This window comes from Pogoniulus pusillus, chromosome 11, assembly GCF_015220805.1.
Source record: "Pogoniulus pusillus isolate bPogPus1 chromosome 11, bPogPus1.pri, whole genome shotgun sequence".
Classification (NCBI taxonomy): Eukaryota; Metazoa; Chordata; class Aves; order Piciformes; family Lybiidae; genus Pogoniulus; species Pogoniulus pusillus.
Genome location: NC_087274.1, coordinates 1651206 through 1672003, shown reverse-complemented (window position 1 = coordinate 1672003; position 20798 = coordinate 1651206). Strand labels below are relative to the sequence as shown.

Sequence of the window (20798 nt, the reverse complement as noted above, 5' to 3'; positions counted from 1 at the left end):
GCAAGGGAGGGCATTCTGCCCCTTGCCTCTGCTCTCCTCACACCCCACCTGCAGCCCTGGGGGCAGGAGGAATGTGAGGAATGGGTTTGAAGTGGCAGAGGGGAGATTGAAAGTGGCTGTTAGGAAAGGGTTCTTTGCAGTGAGGGTGGTGAGACACTGGCACAGGTTGCCCAGGGAGGTCGTGGATCACAGAATCACCAAATGTGATCTTTGATCAAGGCCAGGCTGGATGAGGCCTTGAGTGGCCTGCTCTAGTGGGAGGTGTCACTGCCTATGGCAGGGGGCTGGAACTGGCTGAGCTTTGAGGTCCCTCCCAACCTGAACCATTCTATGATTCTATTCAATAATTGCTTGGTGGACAGGTGACAAAGGCCCAGCACAACACAGGTGAAAGCCCTTGAACACTCTGCCTTCCAGCAGTGGTCTTGCCACCAAGTGGATTAGAGCTGCCCCCTGAGGAGCTGGTCACTTAGCAGAGATGAACACGAATGAGCTGAGCACATTTTAGCTTCCAGCGTTTCTCACAGGCTGAAAAAGGTCTTCATTGGACTGAAACTGCAAATATGTTTTAAGAAGGCTGCAAAGAGACTTCCAGTACCTGAAGGAGGCCTACAAGGAAGCTGGGAAGGGACTTTTGGCAAGGGCTTATAATGATGGGATGAGAAGCAACACACTGAAGCTTGAGGAGGGTGGATATAGAACGGATACTAGGAGGAAATTCTTTACAGTGAGGGTGGTGAGGCACTGGAACAGGTTGCCCAGGGAGGCCATGGTTTAGCATCAGCCTTGGCAGGGTTAGAGCATGGTTGGACTGGATGATCCTAAAGGTCTTTTCCAACTGCAACATTTCTGTGACTGTCATGAATGCCTCTCCCTGGAGACTGGATGAGAACTTGAGCAACCAAGTCTAGCCAAGAGGTGTCCCTGCCAGTGGCAGGGAGGTTAGAGTAGATGATTTCTAAGGTCCCTTCCAGCCTGAGCCATTCTATGAATCTATGAATATTAACCCCAACTAAAAGAAGAAAGCATTTGCTGTCTGTCCAACATCTTATTCCTAGGCTGGAATAGTAGGATTATGGAACAAATCAGACAGGGAAGCACCTTCTCTGGTCCAACCTTTGTGTTCCAAGCAGAGTCAGCTATAAGGTCAGGCCAAGCTGCTGAGAGCATTACTCAGATCTAGTCCTGGAAGCATCCCAGGATGGAGCCTTTTCAACAGCTCTGGGTAACCTGCTCCACTGCTTCTCTGTCCTTGTTGTGAGGAAGGTGTTTGTTCAGCCAGCCTGAGCCTCTCCTTTTGAGTGCTGCCCTCTCTCTCTCCTGATGATGTCACACCTGATGGCCAGCAGAGCCCCAGAAGAAGGCTGCACACCAGTGTGAGAAGTGTCACAGGACTTTTAGAGCCACAGGAGGAGAGCAAAGACTTATTCAGAGCCTCTGACCTCCAGAAAGTGGGGCTTGAAGAAGGTTTGTCCCAGCCTTTGCTTTCAGAAGCTGGCTTGAAGCCACACTTCTTGCAGTTTGATCATTCTTCATCTGAACATCAGAGGCATATGGCCAAGCCTGCTGGAATCTGCCTGGTATCTTCAGAACTGCTTCTTTACTGGGAGGTCAAAGGTGATCTGGTTTCCTGGATCCATGCCTACAATAAACTTGCAACACATCTGATAGCACAACAGGGCTGAGGAAGGAGATTTTATGTGCCAGAACCTCAGGTGATTGAGAGCTGGCATTGGTTCAAGTTCTCACTAAGGATCTGGGTCTGTCTGTTTAATCAAGATTCTGATCTTGGGAGTGTGTCCTGTTGGCCACTGGCAACTTTCATCTTCTTTTTATTTGGGGTCAGATGAACAAGCCCAGCCAAACCATGAGTATATGGTGAATCAAAGAACTGAGAAGATGACACAGTGGACTCTGCCTGCTCCCCAACTAAATGAGTATTTTTAATGCCATACTTTCTGCTCTTACTTACTTTGTGTTTAAGAGATGTTGGGCTCCTGTTGAGATTCAGACAGTCTGAGCCCATATGGAAATGAAGGTTATCATTTCACTTTCTATTACTTTAATTGCTGCTGTTTCTGTTCCAGGCAGAGATCCAGGTGATGCAGGTGGAGGCTGCCTGTCAACCAGATCCTCTCTCCTACAGGCTTAGGGGCTTGAATGAGATTTCACCTGGATCACTCCTAACACAGTGGAGGAGCAAAGGTTTTCCCTGCAGGAAGCTTTCTGTGTGCACTTGGGATGGGGATTTCTGTGTCTTGTAGTCTCCTAGGTTTGTGCATCTGTCCTATGCATTCACCATCAGATGGAGAGATGCCTGTGTCCTGTCCCCAGACTGGGGGGAGACAGATTTTCACCTTGAAGTCCCTTCCCACTCAGCCTGGGGCATTTGTGCTCAGCTGCCCCCCACAGAGAAGTGAAAATGCTGCTGCTGGGAGCTGAATCCCGTGGTTGCAGCCCTAGAAGCAACAAGGTTGGAAGAGACCTCTAAGCTCATCCAGTCCAACCTATCACCCAGTCCTGTCCAATCAACCAGACCATGGCACTAAGTGCCTCGAGATCACACAGGCAGAATGGATTTCATTCCAACAGGGTTGGTTAAGTACAGGAATCAAAGCAGAAACGCTGGAGAAATAGAAAGTGACTGCTCTCAGTTCCAGAAGGATGAAGTCACACAGCAAGCTGCTGCAAACCTTCCTTTCGAGTGCTGAGAGCACCTTCTTGCACCTCCAGCAACAACTCTAAACCCCGAAGATAAAAACCAAAGCAACGAACCCAACCCATGGTTTGCTTTCCCTCGAGCAGGTTCCCTCCATCCTTTCAACCAGAAGGGGCTGAAAAGCGAGCTAAGTGCAGTGGCCACTGGGAGGGTGTGTTCTGAAATGGAAATGAGGCGGTTGGATACTCACATGCTCTGTGTTCATGGCCATGTTCGCAGGAAGGACAGGAAATGAACACTAATTTATGATCGCCCCTGCTCGCCATCAGCCTGCATTCACTTACAGATGAGGGCAATGAAAAAATTACTTCAGTCTGCCCCCCCCCCCCCTTTTTTTTTTCCCTTCTCTCTCTTTTTATTCTTTCATTGCTGTTTAGAACACTCAGGACTGTGTTTTCCTCCCTTAGGTTTGTCAGGGTTGATGAATGTTGCTTCAGCAGTCAACCATGGACTCTAAATGCTGTCACTCTTTTTTTGTGCTCCACAACCTCCCTGGGAAACCTGTTCTGTCCTCTTGTTCTGTTGCTGGGTGCCTGGCAGCAGAGCCCAACCCCACCTGGCTACAGCCTCCCTGCAGGCAGCTGCAGGCAGCAATGAGCTCTGCCCTGAGCCTCCTCTGCTGCAGGCTGCACCCCCCCAGCTCCCTCAGCCTCTCCTCACAGGGCTGTGCTCCAGGCCCCTCCCCAGCCTTGCTGCCCTTCTCTGGGCACACAGGAACACATCCAGGTGGGCTTTGAATGTCTCCAGAGAAGGAGACTCCACAGCCTCTCTGGACAGCCTGCTCCAGGGCTTTGCCACCCTCAAAGTGAAAAACACATCCAGGGACAGTGACTCACTCACAATCATGGCAGAAAAATACACAAGTAAATATCAAAATCATCATCATCATCATCATCATCACCCAACCTTATAGAATCAGAGAATCAACCAGGTTGGCAGAGAGCTCCAAGCTCACCCAGCCCAGCCTAGCACCCAGCCCTATCCAGTCAACCAGACCATGGCACTCAGTGCCCCAGCCAGGCTTGGCTTCAACACCTCCAGGCACGGCAGCTCCACCACCTCCCTGGGCAGCCCATTCCAGTGCCAATCACTCTCCCTGTGAGCCAGAATTCTTTTTCTGTAATATATGGACAGCAAAAATGTTACTGTTGTTTTGTTGGTAAAATAAACCCCCAACAATTAGTCTGTAACTCTGTTTTCTCTCAGTAGTCTGCAGTGCTTATCTACAGGTTCAAAATAAAAACACTGCACTACTTTTCCCTACAACCTCAATAACTCTTCCTTACTCACTGCCTACTCTTCTGTAATCCAAAATAACACAGAATCACAGAATAGAATCATAGAATCAACCAGGTTGGAAGAGACCTCCAAGACCTCTTTCCACTGAGCAGCTCCACTGTGCAATAAATAAACAAATAAGGAGGCCAATCTCCAGGGAAGGTTAAAGGAGGCCAGAATAAATGATAATGTAAGTGCTGTGGACATAGAAAAGCAATAAAGGTGTACCAACACTGAGGGGTCTGGCAGCAGAACTCCCCCCAGCCCCCCCTCCACAGAGGCACATGCACACACACTTTCCACTGAAAGAACTGGCAGTGGTAGTAGCCTCAAGGTGCAATTTCCTGCAGCAGGGGAGATTGACAGGCCAGCACTAAATGTTGTTAATTTAACTAACTTCAAATTAATGGCAGAGTCTGCAGCAGCCGAACCCCTCGAACACAGTCTCATTATAGCCTTGCTGGGAATGCCCTAAATATAGGCATTGACAGCTTCAAACAGATTGGCACACATCAGGGTATTTTTAGACAGCAGTTAAGGCGTCAGGGCTTGGTGTCATGGTAGAAGGTTGATTAATTGGCTCGGTAAAGCCACCCTCCAGCCCACAAACTGTGCATGAAAAACCACGCTCCTGGAGGAGTACAAAGGAGGTTTAAAGCTACAATGTGGAGTTCTAAGCAGCGTTGGTGTTCTGATCTCTGCAGCTGCCTGAAGGGAGGCTGTGGCCAGCTGGGGTTGGGCTCTTCTCCTAAGCAACCAGCAATAGAACAAGAGGACACAGCCTCGAGTTGTGCCAGGGCAGGTCTAGGCTGGATGTGAGGAGGAAGTTGTTGGCAGAGAGAGTGATTGGCACTGGAATGGGCTGCCCAGGGAGGTGGTGGAGTCACTGTCCCTGAAGGTGTTTTTCACTTTGAGGGTGGCAAAGCCCTGGAGCAGGCTGTCCAGAGAGGCTGTGGAGTCTCCTTCTCCGGAGACATTCAAAGCCCACCTGGATGTGTTCCTGTGTGCCCAGAGAAGGGCAGCAAGGCTGGGGAGGGGCCTGGAGCACAGCCCTGTGAGGAGAGGCTGAGGGAGCTGGGGGGGTGTGCAGCCTGCAGCAGAGGAGGCTCAGGGCAGAGCTCATTGCTGCCTGCAGCTGCCTGCAGGGAGGCTGTAGCCAGGTGGGGTTGGGCTCTGCTGCCAGGCAGCCAGCAGCAGAAGAAGGGGACACAGCCTGAAGCTGTGCCAGGGCAGGTCTAGGCTGGATGTGAGGAGGAAATTGTTGTCAGAGAGAGTGATTGGCATTGGAATGGGCTGCCCAGGGAGGTGGTGTAGTCCACACCCCTGGAGGTGTCTAAGAGGAGGCTGCATGAGGCACTTTGTGCCATGGTTTGTTCAATCAGAAGGGTAGGGTGACAGGTTGGACTCCATGGTTTTAGGGGTCTTTTCCAAGTTCTGTGAGTCTGTGATCCAGCAGGAAGGTTTGGTTCGCCTGTTGATGCTCCCTGGTTCTGCAGAGCTCTGCAATTCAGTTCAGGTGGGATATGGGGCTGTTTGGAGGGTAAGAGTGAGGAGTCTGAAATGTGTCACTTCCATTAGCCACACCAGAAACTGCTCCCTGAAGGCAGCATAGCCAAAATCAAGAGGCTAATGGAAACAGCCCAGAGGCAGCCTCTTGGCCTTACATTTTCTATGTCAAACTCCGTATTTCACACTATAACCTTTGAAGCTCTCTCTCAGTTCCTATTTCCATATTTTAAAAGGTTTGTTGTTTTTGGTTTTTTCCCCCCTCAGTATTGGTATTAACTCAGCTGCCCAACTGCTGTTCACCAGGTGGTGCAGCTGATACAGGCGACAAAGAAATCCAGTGAGCGCTCCACAGGCTGCAAACATCCTCCTGCACCTGGCACTACTGGGGCAGGAGCACAGACTCACAGCAACACCCAGGTGGGCAAAGCCCCTCAGGAGCACCAAGGCCAACCTAGGGCCCTACTCTGCAAGATTCACCTCAAACCACAGCCCCAAGCACCACATCCAAATGACATTTAAACACAGCCAGGGTGGGTGACTCCACCACCACCCTGGGCAGCTCATGCCAGTCCCTGACCACTCTCTCCATGAAAAGCTTTTTCCTAATGTCCAATCTAAGCCTCCCCAGCCTCAGCTTGAGGCCATTCCCCCTTGTTCTGTCTCCAGTCCCCTGTGAGCAGAGCCCAGCAGCAGCCTCTCTACAATGTCCCTTCAGGGAGCTGTAGACAGCAGTGAGGTCTGCCCTCAGTCTCCTCTGTTTCACACTACCCATCCCCTGCTCCCTCAGTCACGCCTCATAAGATTTGTTCTCCAGGCCCTTCACAGCTTCCTTGCCCTCCTCTGGACTTGCTCCAGCACCTCCACACATCTCCTGTATTGCAGTGCCCAAAATTGAACACAACACTTTGAGCTGTGGCCTCGCCAGAGCCGAGTCCAAGGGGACAATCAGCTCCCTGCTCCTGCTGGCCACAGCACTTTTAATGCAAGCCAGGATGCCACTGGCCTTCTTGGCCACCTGGGCACACTGCTGGCTCCTATTGAGCTGCCTGGGCACACTGCTAGCTCCTACTGAGCTGCCTGGGCACACTGCTGACTCCTACTGAGCTGCCTGGGCACACTGCTGGCTCCTATTGAGCTGCCTGGTGCTGGCTGCCTGGCAGCAGAGCCCAACCCCACCTGGCTGCAGCCTCCCTGCTCATCTTCATGGTCAAACCAGTCAAGTTTTGGGAGCAATGGAATTAGTTTCCCAAACCAGCAGCAAACATAACCTCCTACAGACAATCACCTAAGAATTCATTTCATGTTCTTTACTTACAGTGGGGGCTTTCCTTGGCCCCAACATGAAGAAGTGTCCTAGCAATGGGGACGTTGTTGGTCAGAATGGCAATGTCCAGAGGAGTCAGTCCCTCACTGTTTGGTGTGTTCAGGTCCAGTTCCTCCAGGGTGTATTGATAAAGAAGAATCTGAACAGCATCCAGATCTTGCTGTTCTACAGCCTCAAACATAGCTTCATTGCACTGGAAATTCTGTGTACCAACACAAACACAAAGTCAGCAACACATTGCAAGTGGCAGCACTTAAGAAGCAAACAGAAAAGTTGTGTTTTGTGAGACTGCTATGAAATGCTACCAAATCCTGGGCTGGCTCAGGAGCAGTGTGGGCAGCAGGGCAAGGGAGGTTCTTCTGCCCCTCTGCTCAGCACTGCTCAGGACACACCTGGAGTGCTGTGACCAGATCTGAGCTACTCAATTTAAGAGAGCTGTCGAGGTGCTGGAAGGTGTTTGGAGAAGGGCAGCAAGGCTGGGGAGGGGCCTGGAGCACAGCCCTGTGAGGAGAGGCTGAGGGAGCTGGGGGGGTGCAGCCTGCAGCAGAGGAGGCTCAGGGCAGAGCTCATTGCTGTCTACAACTACCTGCAGGGAGGCTGTAGCCAGGTGGGGTTGGGCTCTGCTGCCAAGCAGCCAGCACCAGAAGAAGGGGACACAGCCTCAAGCTGTGCCAGGGCAGGTCTAGGATGGATGTTGTTAGGAAGCTGTTGTCAGAGAGAGTGATTGGCACTGGAATGGGCTGCCCAGGGAGGTGGTGGAGTGGCCATGGCAGGAGGTGTTGAAGCCAAGCCTGGTTGGGGCACTTAGTGCCATGCTCTGGTTGGTTGGGCAGGGCTGGGTGCTAGGCTGGGCTGGGTGAGCTTGGAGCTCTCTTCCAACCTGCTGGATTCTGTGATTCTATGAATTGCTATGAGATGCTGTGAGATGCTATGAGATGCTGTGAGATGCTATGTGATGCTATGAGATGCTGTGAGATGCTATGTGATGCTGTGAGATGCTATGTGATGCTATGAGATGATGTTAGATGCTATGTGATGCTATGATCCTGCAGCCCCAGCTTGGGCTTGCCTAAAAATATGGGACCTGCTTACAGTAAAAATGAGCTTGGTCTGCTTCTGGACCTGTTTCAGGTCTGTAGGAAGACTCAAGTGAGATTCAAACCTGTACCAAGCCAGCCCATACTTCCTCAGCCATCTGTCCTGTAACCAAGCTCTGTTACAGCGGTGCGTGTTTTCAGTGTGAAGCTGGGTGAAGGGCTGGGGGTTTTCTTTGGCAGAGTCTTGGACTACTCAGTTTTTCAAATTAAAAATTTAAACAAAAAATCTTACAGACTCAGATGGATCAAAATCCAAAGCAAACAAACTGTCCTGGAGAGAAAAAAACCTTCCTGGCTCCAGGGTGTTCATGCAAACACTCCAATAACTTCTAGGTGCTTACAGGTTTGCATTTAACTTGAAAATCTACAGTCACAGAATCACAGGATGGTAGGGGTGGGGAAGGACCTCTGAAGATCACTGAGTTCAATTCCCATGCCAGAGCAGTATCACAGAATCCAGCAGCTTAGAAGAGAGCTCCAAGCTCACCCAGCCCAACCTAGCAGCCAGCCCTGTCCAACCAACCAGACCATGGTACTGCATCCAGGCATGTCTTGAACACCTCCTGCCACGGCCACTCCACCACCTCCCTGGGCAGCCCATTCCAATGCCAATCACTCTCTCTGACAACAACTTCCTCCTCACATCCCACCTAGACCTGCCCTGGCACAGCTTCAGGCTGTGTCCCCTTCTTCTGCTGCTGGCTGCCTGGCAGCAGAGCCCAACCCCACCTGGCTACAGCCTCCCTGCAGGCAGCTGCAGGCAGCAATGAGCTCTGCCCTGAGCCTCCTCTGCTGCAGGCTGCACACCCCCAGCTCCCTCAGCCTCTCCTCACAGGGCTGTGCTCCAGGCCCCTCCCCAGCCTTGCTGCCCTTCTCTGGGCACACAGGAACACATCCAGATGGGCTTTGAATGTCTCCGGAGAAGGAGACTCCACAGCCTCTCTGGACAGCCTGCTCCAGGGCTATGCCACCCTCAGAGTAAAAAGTTCCTTCTCACATTTAGATGGAAGAGACACTGGCCACCTACTTAATAACTAAATGAAAGAAAGAATGATAAAGAATAGTTGATTAGTTAAGTAAAAAGGAGATGAAATAGCCCTGATTAGCCTGAAAGTGCTGTGGCTGCAGAGAGCAGAAGCAGCCAAACCTCAGCACACACAGGGCACCAAGTCGCAAGCAGGGAGAAGCACTGAGCCTGTTCCTCACTAGTGTCAAGCAGCTAAAAGAATGCTGCAATAGACAGAGAAAGCTGTTGTTGGTTAATTGAGCAGGGGAGAAGCAGGTGCAGGAGAGCAGCACTGCCTGCAGGTTTCTGTTATGAGAACATCCTTCTGGAGCCATCAGTAAGGCCATGCTACTTGGCAAGCTTCTGCAAATCCTCTCCCAGTGTCCCACTGCCATCATTATCCAACAGGTTTTTTGATTCTTAAGAATGAATTAGGAGAAGCAAGAGGCTCAGCTAAGCAAGGAGGGCTCAGCAGGGCATCATAGAAAGGAACTGAGATCTACACAGATATATGGTGTCAGTGGGCATGCTCAGGAGCTGCATACGAGAGAGAGCAAGAGACCCAGGCAAGTGAGCATAGAGTGGTTTAGGTTGGAAGGGACCTCAAGGACAGCCAGTTCCAACCCTCTGCCATAGGCAGGGACACCTTCTGCTAAAACAGGTTGCTTGAGGCCTCATCCAATCTGGCCTGGAACACGTCCCTGGGATACCTGTGCCAGTGTCTCACCACCCTCACCACAAAGAACCCTTTCCTGACATCTAGTTTGTATCTCCCCTCTGCCAGTTTAAACCCATTCCTCCTCCTCCTCTCATTACAAGACCTTGTAAATAGTCTCTCCCCAGTGATGGGAGCTCCTTTCCTGTGTCCTGCAACCCAGATGGAGGAAGCTGAGTAAACTCTTAGCTAATGATGTGTGATGTGATCTCTCTGGCGTGGCATAAACCAGGTGAGATAGTGCCTTGAGCACCCTGGTGTAGCAGAGGGTGTCCCTGCTCATGCAAAGGGGGTTGGAACCAGGTGATCTTTATAGTCCCTTCCAATCCAAACCATTCTGTGATTCTATTCAGCAAAATCAATACTGAATTGGGAGCATCTTCTACTGCAGTTGGAAATGAACACTTCAGCCACATCAAAACTTCATCTTACTCTTTTAGGTGTGTGCTAGTTTGAAGCAAGCTGGAATGTTTTGGTAACAGAACTAGATAACGGGCAGTGAAATGAAAAACAATTGTGTCTACTTCTCTCACAGTCATGCTGAGAACTCTGGGAAGAAGAAAGACTTTTTCTCCATTTTGTTCTCTCTCTTGCTTTTGCCTTAGACCTGGTCACATCTCATTAACCCTGCTCCTACTAACCTTGCTCCCTAACCTCTTGGCTGCACCTCTCTTCTTCCTGAGAACTGGGGTAAGGTTGAGAGGGCCGGGGGGAGGTGTTGGGGTGGTTTGAGAGCCCCTCCTGGGGACTCAGGTTTCTGGGAGGGGAGTTGTGCTTTCATATTGTTTATCCTTTGTATATTTCTGTATATAATTGTATATAACTGTATATATTGTAAATAGCTGCTTGTAAATTCTGCTAGCTGTAAATAAATTGCTTCATCTATATTCCCAGAGGTCCGTCTGAGTTAGCTGGGGCAAATTCAAAAGTGTGGGGGGGCGGGGTAACCCCCAAACCATCACAAGGTGAATCTAGTTTTAGGTCATTGATGACCTCTCCCTGGAGGAGGTGTTCAAGGCCAGGTTGGATGAGGCTTTGAGCAACCTGGTCTAATGGCAGGTGTCCCTGCTCATAGAAGGGGGGTTGGAGCTGGATGATCTTCAATGTCCCTTCCAACCTAAACCTTTCTATGAATCTATATCCCTGACCAAGTTTTTCTTGCAGTCAAACACCACTTTCTGTGAGAGCGCTGAGCTGCTGGAACCCCTTCTGTCCCCTCCTAACACACAGGCAGTCTGCAAGCTGTACTGAGAACTAGAGCCCACAGCCACACCTTGGTTGGAAGAGACCTTGAAGATCATCTACTCTAACATCCCTGCCATGGGTGGGGATGCCTGGAGCAGGCTGCCCAGAGGGTTTGTGGAGTCTCCTTCACTGGAGACTTTCCAAACCCACCTGGATGCACTCCCGTGCGATGCTGCTCAGGCAGGGGGGTTGGACTGGGTGAGCTTTTGAAGTCCCTTTCAACCCCCTCCATTTTGTGATTCTGTGACAAAAGCCTTCTGATTCCTGCCCTGAGCTGCACAGACTGGGTAACCTTCTGCTCTGAAAGGACAAACTCACTGAATCCAGCGAGCAACTGAACCCCTTGCACGAGTGATCAGGTAGAGCTGCGGCGCTGCTCCACGGTGCTGTTCCCTTGCCTCAGCCCCGCAGCCTCTAATCATTAGCTAGACAGCTGTGCTGTGTGATTAATTGCTTTAGGTGTTACTCTGATGCACAAATGTACATACTGAAAAGGACTACAGTATTGCTTTGCAGTAAGTAATAACCCTGTTCCAGTAAGTGATTCAGTGCTGGAGTGTTTAGAAATGCAATCTTCTGTAGCTTAATTAAAATGAAGTGCCCCTTTCAAGATATTTGCTCTAGGTTTGACTGAAAAAGTCCACTATGTGTTACTGGAGTTGGAAAAAAATCCTTCAAGTTGTTGCTGCAGAGGCTTGTTTTGATAAACATCAGCTGAAGAATAAAGCTATTTTGGGGCCTTGCTATGTCTGCAGCAAGACAACAATTTACTGAATGGAAAGTGTTGCACAGCAAGAGAGAATGGAAAGAAAACTCTTCACTAGCCAGGGCTTGAAAGAAAACAAATTCCAACAAATGCTGTTCACTTGTCTGGAGACATGGTTTTAGTTCTTGACTGAGCTCTGCAGCACACAGACTCAGTGACTAGAACACACCAGCTAGCAGCTTCACCTGGAGCCTTTCCACCCCTTCACTGGTGCCTGCCTTGCTACTCCTGGAGAAAGCTGCGAAAACAACAGGCAGAAGGGATCCAAAACCTGTGGAGATCACTGGGAGGATGTTCCTCCACTGCTGCAGACAGAGGCACTGGCAGTACCCAGAGCTACCTCTGTTCACTGTTGCTCAGCAGGGACACAGGCACTGGCAGTACCCAGAGCTACCTCTCTCTGCTCGCCATAGCTCAGCAGGGACACAGGCACTGGCAGTACCCAGAGCCACCAAGAGCCACAGCACAAGGTAAATCCCAGTTTGCTAGGTTCCAGGACTGACTGAAGAGTGACTCCCACTGCCTGTCAGAGTGGGAATGAAAAGGAGAGAGGAGAGTCTGTAAGAAGAGCTCTGTGTAGAGCAGAAGACCCAAGCCTCAGAGCAGTACACTGCTGCTTAGCCCTTGGGCTCTGCTTGTTTGCCATTTCACATCAGTTAAGCATGACAGAAGATCCCACGTTGGAAGGAATATGTAATCTGCAGAGTGTGTTTAGGGAAGCCCTGGCCAGGAGATATGCTAACAGACTGGCATTCATTCAGTCCACATGTCAGCCTGCCCTGGCGTGCTCCCCAGCACAAGTTTATTCTCCTCTCTTGCACTTGCTTAGTCACACTCAAGCTAATAATTGAGAAGAAGAAGGTAAGAACAGAATATTTTCCCACAGCTCATACTTAGAGGACCAAATTCAAATGATCCCTAGAAACTGAAAGCATCTGGAAGCCCACTGCCTCGAAAAGCACAGCTGCTGGCTACCAGGCAGAGCTGCTTTCCAGCTATCAAACCCTGATTGAATTTCAGGCTTCTCCTTCTGTTAAAATCCCCTGGCTCTGGCAGAGCTGGGGGGAAGGAGCCAAGATCCCCTGCTTCCTTCAGGCCACAGTCTTGCTTCACAGGAGAGAGACAACAGTCTGGTGAAGTTCCAGTGCCCCAGGGCTGCATTTCAGCTTAGCTCTCCCATGGGGCATCCGTGGGTCCTCTGACTTCAGGAAAGGAGCGATGCTAGGGGACTGGACGACTGAGCTGATGATTTTAAAGCCTTGCATGGATTGATGTGGTTTGCCTCCTATGTAACAAAGATAGGTGAGTGGGGAAGGAGCCTAGAGAGTGTGGAGTTTCCTGACAAAACATAACATTGTTATTTTCTGTCCCCGCCATACTGCACTATGCTAAGCACCTGCAGCAGAAGGATGCTTCCAAGAAGTGTCTCCTGCTGCATTCACACACAGTGTCATTAAGTCCTTGCTCTTCAGAAGTGGAGAGAAGTTTGTTCCTCTCCAAACAACTCAGGGAAGTTGAAGGATGTCTGCTCTTCCTACTCAGAGAAAAGGGGATGCTGTTTTGCTTTGGCAGTATCAACAGCAGGTTCACCTTTCTCCAGCAAACACAAAAGATGCTGTTGTGCACTGCACTTATGCTGAGCTGATTTTCAGGGGCACACTCTGTCCTTCACAATGGATGTGCTGGGGGTTGTGTAGCTCCAGCAGCACTGGCAGAAACAGGAGCACTGGTGAGTGTCGACCCCAGCAACCTGTACTGGCACCAGAATCTGAAAAGGACCAGGCTGCTGATCTCCTTTACCTGTGGTCATGTCTAGTGACTATTGCCCCAGCCTGTGAGCAGGCTGGCATCCCTCTGTCACAGCACCTAACTTCTGCTTGCTGTTTGAAAACTGGGAGCTGCTTCTGCTGAAACACCTGAACAGGTTGTCCAGGGAGATTGTAGATGCCCTCTCCCTGGAGGTGTTCAGGGCCAGGGTTGGATGGGGCCAGCCTGGTCTAGTGGAAGGTGTTGCTGCCTGTGGCAGGGAGGTTGGATCTAGATGATCTGCAAGGTCCCTTCCACCAGCAATCATCCTATCATTCTATGACTCCACTGAAGTTACCTTCAGCTTTCTCAGAATGCTTTCTTCATTTCTTGGAGGAGAATCAGTTACCTGTGTGAATTTAATCCACATTTTGTCACATTAATGCCAAGGTAAGACCTTACTCCCAGACCAAAGCACCATCACCTCACCAAGGCAGCTTTCCTTTAGCCCTCTATAAGCTCAGACTGTTCTGACACAGAGTAGTCATAGAATCATTAGGGTGGGAAAAGACCCTCCAGATCATCGAGTCCAACCACAACCCAGCCAATGAACGGCAAGACTGGAAAGAGCCACAGCACTGCCCAGGGAACAGACGAAGTGAGAGGATGAGAAGGGTAAAGATGAACCCAAGCAGAGTGAGGAGGTTAACAGGCTGACAAAGTGGCAACAAAGATCAGGCAACTACCATGGAGGTCTTGCGGAGGCTGAGGCGGTCGGAGCGAGCTCTGAAGTAGGCTTCGTCGAAGGAGGTGTGGCTGCCCTTGAGCTTCTCGGAGAGGTTGCGGTAGAGGCGCTTGGCAGCGTTGGGAGAGGAGGGCATGCTGCTCTTCTTGGTCTGCAGCAGGCTCAGGTTATGCATCTGCTGGGTCATTTTCAGTCAGCAGCTCCTAGGAGAAGAACAGCAGCTGTTTACCGAGGGTTTGCGAGGCTAACAGCGCTGAGCAGAGCTGTCTGACTGGAACAGGCTGAGGGAGCTGCACTTGATCAGCCTGGGGAAGTGAAGGCTCTGGGGAGACCTCATAGGAGCCTGCCAGAACCTGAAGGGGGCTGCGTGTGCTTGCCACATCCATTCAGAGTGTGACCTCTTGCAAGGACTGCTGCTCTCTCTAAGACTGCCTTGCCTCATGGAGCCCCAGACTGTCTCACAGCTAAACAATACCTTCTGTGCTCTGTGATCACAGCCACAATTTCCATACTAGGAAAAACCAAATTACTCTTGAACTGCCTGGAAATGCTTTGTGTGGGAAGAGTTTTGCCTTTCTGAAGGGAAACTAAGACTCAGATTCCACCCAACTGCAAGCACAGGAAACTTATCCCCAGGGGGTTTTGAAGTGACAAGGTAGCAAAAGTGCACAACTCCTTCACATTTCCTCTTTGGCTGCCAGGAGGGTGCCCTCATTTCCAAGAGAGAGTGTCTGTTTCAGAGACCTGGTGGTTGTTACAGCAAAGCTGGCTACACTTTCTGGCTACCCTTTCCTAGAAACCAGCTTTAGATTCTTTGTACTGTGACACAACTTCTGTAACTTTCTGTCTTTGTGGTCTCAGAAAAAGCAGCCTGCAGGAGCAGGCTCTAATAGCTATTTGCAACCCTAAGAGCATTCTTTACTAAACACTGGCCCTGCCGCTGAGCCTGCCTCTTGGCATAGACTGGTCCCTGAGATTAAAGACCCCGCTCAGCTCTCCTAGGCTGTCCACATCTTCCTTTCTCATCCCTACGCTGTGTTGAAGCAGACATCCCGAGCACAAAGGTAGCTGGTTACAGCTAATCGTGCACGTTCCCCCAGCTCTTGGGGCACTGAAGAGAGAGCAGGGCTGCGGATGGAGAGAATGGCAACAGTTGCCACATGCGAGGGGAAGACTTCACACACAGTATCACAGTATCATCAGGGTTGGAAGAGACCTCACAGATCATCAAGTCCAACCCTTTACCACAGGGCTCGTTACCTTTGAACTGTGTGTGCCAGCAGAAGGGGGGAACCATGTGAGCTGCACCCCTGAGAGCAACGTGCAAGCATGGAGAGGACAAGGACCGAGCTCCCTGGGCCATTTTCAGCTAGCAGCTTCTAAGAGAAGAGCAGCAGCTGTTTACCGAGGGTTTGCGAGGCTGACAGCGCTGAGCAGAGCTGTCTGACTGGAACAGGCTGAGGGAGCTGCACTTGATCAGCCTGGGGAAGTGAAGGCGCTGGGGAGACCTAATAGGAGCCTGCCAGAACCTGAAGGGGGCTGCGTGTGCTTGCCACATCCATTTAGAGTGTGACCTCTTGCAAGGACTGCTGCTCTCTCTAAGACTGCCTTGCCTCATGGAGCCCCAGATTGTCTCACAGCTAAACAACATTTCCTGTGCTCTGTGGTCACAGCCAAGGAGGATCTGGGACTGCTCTTCTCTGAGCTTATGGAATAAAGGGAAGGTGAGGCTCACATAAGCAGTTCATCCCACCCCACCCTCTAGCTCTGACATGCATTCAGGAGTGCCTCCAAGGGCTGACTGAAATCACTGTCCCCCCAAATAATAGACTCATAGAATGGTTTAGGTTGGAAGGGACCTCAAAGCTCATCCAGTTCCAACCCCCTGCCATAGGCAGGGACACCTCCCACTAGAACAGGTTGCTCAAGGACTCATCCAACCTGGCCTTGAACACCTTCAGGGAGAGAGCACTCACAGCCTCCCTGGGCAACCTGTGCCAGTGTCTCACCACCCTCACTGCAAAGAACCCTTTCCTAACACCTAATTTGAATCTTCCCTCTACCAGGTCAAACCCACTAATCCTCATCCTGTCATTACAAGACCTTGTCAGTTGTCCCTCCTCAGCCCTCCTGTAGGGCTTCCAGATCCTGGAAGGCCACCATAAGGTCTCCTGGAAGCCTTCTCTTCTCCAGGCTGTAGAGGCCCAACTCTTGTAGCCTGTCCTCATAGCAGAGCTGCTACAGCTCTGTGAGCAACTTCATGACCCTACTCTGAACTGGCTCAAACAGTTCCATGTCCTGCTTGTGCTGGCATCCATCAAATGATGCACTCTGTTCTCTGGCCCAAGCAGCAAACTTGCACAGGCTGGACAGAAAGGCTGAGAGGAAACCAAGGAGCATGGTAAAATAAGTGTGAGTGTGCACCAGTTGAAGCACAGGTGTGTTTTGTGCCTGCTGGCCATCAATAGCCTAAAGAGTGCACGGCATAAATGTGGCTGGAACAGCACAATGCAACTGAAGTGCACTTCCTAGCAGGGTACCGAAAGAGGAGAGAGGCAAAGCGCCGCTGGGGGTTACGGCACTGGGCAGGCTTTCAAGTCACATACAAGGCATGAAACGAAAACAACAAAAGGTGAAGGTAAGCTGCATGTGCTGGAAAACTTCTTGGAAGTGTGATCTTGTTAGGCTTGCAGCAAGGACTCCCAGGAGAGCAGCGGGAAGGAGACTGGGCAGATTCGGGGGGAAAAGAGATAAGAAGAAATAAAGAAACCAGGCAGCCCAAGCTGGATGCTTCTGTGCTTGCAAACTGATTGGGGTTTATTGGATGCTGAGGTTTTATTTTTACAGACAAACTATTTTGGAAGAGCAGTTTTAGGCTCCTTCAAGTCATTTGTTTGGAGGTTTTTACAACCTTGTCCTCACCTCACTGAGCAAGTGAAACCCTGAAATGTGCATTGTCTTGAGTGAAGTCAATCCCCCAGCTGAAATGCACTCAGCCTGAGGATGTGACATTGTCACAACTACATTTGGTGCAGTATAATAAAGACTAAAGCAACTGATGACATCCAGAAACTTCTGCCTGTGGAAGCCTCTGCATGCACCTAGCACAGGTCAGAATGAAATAAGGACATCTCAGTGTGGTGAGGCAGCCCTGTGTGACCTGACAGCCAGTCAAGAACTACAAGAAGCAGCAGGTCATAAAGTTTCTCAGCAAAAGGTAGAAGCAGACAGAATAATAGCAGCAGCTCCCCTCAGAACTAGTCACAATTAAGAGTAGTTTGCATTTCCAAGAATTAAAAACCACACAATGGAAGTGTTCTAAAGAAACAGTTACTGCACTACCCTGGGAACAGCCACCAAAACCTTTGTGTGGCTGTCACCCTGCTGCAGCAGGTATCAAACCAGAGATCCAAGCCTTCCAGCACACATTTCATGCTGCACATACTGTAGCTTAATCCCTGCCATCAGATTTGTTTGGGCTTCTAAGCACCGAAGTCACCATTTTATTCCCCAGTGTTTAGATGTTACATTCAAATACAAATCAATGTTAGCTACCCTTAAAAAGGCTTCTCTTTCCCCCTCTCTCTTTAGTTTGTGAGGGGCAGATATTGACCTGATGCTCATGTCCTCCTGAAATTGTAGTGCAGAGAGAGGAAAAAGCAACACCTGAAGCGCTGTGTGCAGCGCAGGGTGCAGCCAGGTGTGCTCAGAGAACACAGCAGAGCACTTCAGCTGCGAGGGAAGGAAGCAGGGGAGGCAAACAAGCACTCGAGGCTGTACGTGCTCTGAAATACACTTGTTAAGTGATCTTCTCTTAGTTCTTCAGCATGTATGCATTAAAGAGTTAAATCTGACTTACCAGCTTCAGCTGTCCAAGGCAAAACGTGACCCAACTTGCTGGCAATTGTCCAGTGTCCTCCTTCAGCGAATCACATTGGCTTTGCTGTCTCTGCTGGTTCAGCCTCTGGGCAGAGTGGGTAAACCTCTTCCTTACACTGCATGGATGAGCAGAGATGAAGAAGCTGTTACCAGCAGTTGCTGAAGCCCAAGAGCTCTGATAAGGTCTCAGAGCAACACACTGTTGGGTGTCTGACAGGTAAGATGTTTGGTGCCTTAAAGCTGCTCCAGCCCCCCGTGCAGCTACAGCAGTGGCTGATGCAGGAAGCCTTTGCATGTGGAGCTGCCAATGCCCTGACATCTGGGAGCTCTGAGCTTGGTGTGTCCCTTCAATCTGATCAGCAGCACGGCGTGCAAGTAGGAAAACACAGTCAGTGCAGCCAGAACAAACAACTGTGATGGCAATTAATTTGCCACAAAGTGTGAGCAAAAGGACACTGCTGCAGCCATCTTCAAGCAGTTAGGTTTATATGAAGCCAGTAAAAGGAGGGGAAGAAGGAATCCCAGTCCTGTGCTCTGTCCATGTTGTGTGTGATGCATTGTTTCTCCTCCTCAGGCAAGCGATCACTCCAGCTGCCTGCAATCATAGCAACAGAAGCAGCAACCACAGCCAGAGCTGTGGGACATCTGCACCAGCATCTGAAAGCTCCCAGACTGGGCAGGGTTTGCTTAGCAAGGATTATTAAATAATAGAAGCTGCATTTTAGTGATGTCCAGCTAAAGCAGCTCCAGGAATGCCTGCATTAAAAGCTTCCCAAGCGTAAGGTCCTGCACCTGGGTGGGGGCAATGCCAAGCACAGCTGCAGGCTGGGTGGGGAATGGCTGAGAGCAGCCCTGAGGAACAGGCCCTGGGGGTCTGGGCTGATGCAAAGCTCCACAGGAGCCTGCAGTGGGAGTGCAGCCCAGACACAAGCCTGTGCTGGGCTGCAGCCAGAGCAGTGTGGGCACAGGGCAAGGGAGGGGATTCTGCCCCTTGGCTCTGCTCTCCTCACACCCCACCTGCAGCCCTGGGGGCACTTGTGCAGCCCCCAGCACAAGCAGCACATGGAAGGGTTGGAGCCAGTGCAGAGGAGGCCACCAAGATGCTGAGAGGGCTGCAGCAGCTCTGCTCTGAGCACAGGCTGAGAGAGTTGGGGCTGTGCAGCCTGGAGAGGAGAAGGCTTGGAGGAGACCTTGGAGTGGCCTTGCAGGATGTGAAGGGGGCTGCAGGAGGGCTGGGGAGGGACTAGTGACAAGGTCTGGGGATGAGAGGAGGAGGAGGAGGAGGAGGAGAAGGAGGAGGAGGAGGAGGAGGAGGAGGAGGAGGAGGAGGAGGAGGAGGAGGAGGAGGAGGAGGAGGAGGAGGAGGAGGAGGAGGAGGAGGAGGAGGAGGCGGTGGAGTGAGTTTGAAGTGGCAGAGGGGCGATTGAAAGTGGCTGTGAGGAAAGGGTTCTCTGCAGTGAGGGTGGTGAGACACTGGCATAGGTTGCCCAGGGAGGTTGTGGAGCACAGAAGCACCCAATGGGATTGAAGATCGAATATCACATTAGGTGCCCCTGTGCCTCACAACCTCCCTGGAGGTGTTCAAGGCCAGGCTGGATGAAGCCTTGGGTGACCTGTTCTAGTGGGAGGTGTCCCTGCCTGTGGCAGGGAGTTGGAACTGGCTGAGCTTTGAGGTCCCTTCCAACCTAACCCATTCTATGATTCCCAAACAGTATCCTGGGGATGTTTCAATGTTTCTATATTACAGGGCAAAACAATTGCCAGTGGTGGGTGCCACAGAAACTACAAAGATGTTCCCAAGGCAGCATATGGAATAACCACACCCAGGCATGGAATTCCAAAGACACAGAGGTGATAAACAGCAATCCAGGGAATGGTGCTCCTGGCTGGGCAGTCCACTGGGCTAAACTGCTGCAACCAGAACGCTCCAGTGCTGCTCTTACACTCTGATGAACAAAGACCACTGCCTTCCTGCAGATGTGATGTTCATCTTGGGGAACCACTGGAAACCTCCCAAAAGGTGGTGGCCAGCCTGATTTTCCCACTCTTCAAAACTCAGCTAAGAGTGCTCAAACCAAGCAGTGTCCTGTAGCCAAAGCAGCTGAAGCTGAAAACCAGTCCTGAGCCTGGCATTTGAATGCTGTGGGACTTGAGTTTATTCTGTACTCAAGTCCTTCTGGTTAGAGATCAAAACATTCTGGAGAGCTCTTCTAGCTGCAGACATGCAGTGTGGCCAGCAGGACAAGGGCAGTTACTCTTCCCTTGTGCTCAGCACCGCTCAGGACACACCTTGAATGCTGTGTCCAGTTCTGGGCTCCTCCATTGCAGAGAGCTGTTGAGGTGCTGGAAGGTGTTTGGAGAAGGGCAGCAAGGCTGGGGAGGGGCCTGGAGCACAGCCCTGTGAGGAGAGGCTGAGGGAGCTGGGGGGGTGCAGCCTGCAGCAGAGGAGGCTCAGGGCAGAGCTCATTGCTGTCTGCAGCTGCCTGCAGGGAGGCTGTAGCCAGGTGGGGTTGAGCTCTGCTGCCAGGCAGCCAGCACCAGAAGAAGGGGACAGAGGCTCAAGCTGTGCCAGGGCAGGTTGAGGCTGGATGTTGTTAGGAAGTTGTTGTCAGAGAGAGTGATTGGCACTGGAATGGGCTGCCCAGGGAGGTGGTGGAGTGGCCGTGGCAGGAGGTGTTGAAGCCAAGGCTGGCTGGGGCACTGAGTGCCATGGTCTGGTTGGTTGGGCAGGGCTGGGTGCTAGGCTGGGCGAGCTTGGAGCTCTCTTCC

General features: G+C 51.1%; 1 protein-coding gene and 1 long non-coding RNA gene across 5 annotated transcripts in view; both read right to left on the bottom strand.

Annotated features, from left to right (window-relative positions):
* ANKFN1 (ankyrin repeat and fibronectin type III domain containing 1) overlaps window positions 1-18098 on the bottom strand; it is an 80680-nt gene extending 62582 nt beyond the window's left edge. For 2 of the 4 annotated variants that reach the window (XM_064150515.1, XM_064150516.1), the window contains exons 1-4: window positions 18010-18098; window positions 14152-14353; window positions 13764-13814; window positions 6822-7032 (exon numbers count right to left, since the gene is read on the bottom strand). In XM_064150515.1, the coding sequence (XP_064006585.1) occupies window positions 6822-7032; window positions 13764-13814; window positions 14152-14337 (448 nt within the window). In that variant the 5' untranslated portion in view covers window positions 14338-14353; window positions 18010-18098. The remainder of the gene's footprint in view (window positions 1-6821; window positions 7033-13763; window positions 13815-14151; window positions 14354-18009) is intronic. The other 2 variants (XM_064150517.1, XM_064150518.1) reach the window with 1 other exon arrangement.
* A 5-nt stretch (window positions 18099-18103) lies between these two features.
* The window catches only part of LOC135179126 (uncharacterized), a 102442-nt gene continuing 99747 nt past the window's right edge, over window positions 18104-20798 (bottom strand). Inside the window, exon 4 of the long non-coding RNA XR_010303922.1 lies at window positions 18104-18145. This is a non-coding gene — a long non-coding RNA (uncharacterized LOC135179126). The remainder of the gene's footprint in view (window positions 18146-20798) is intronic.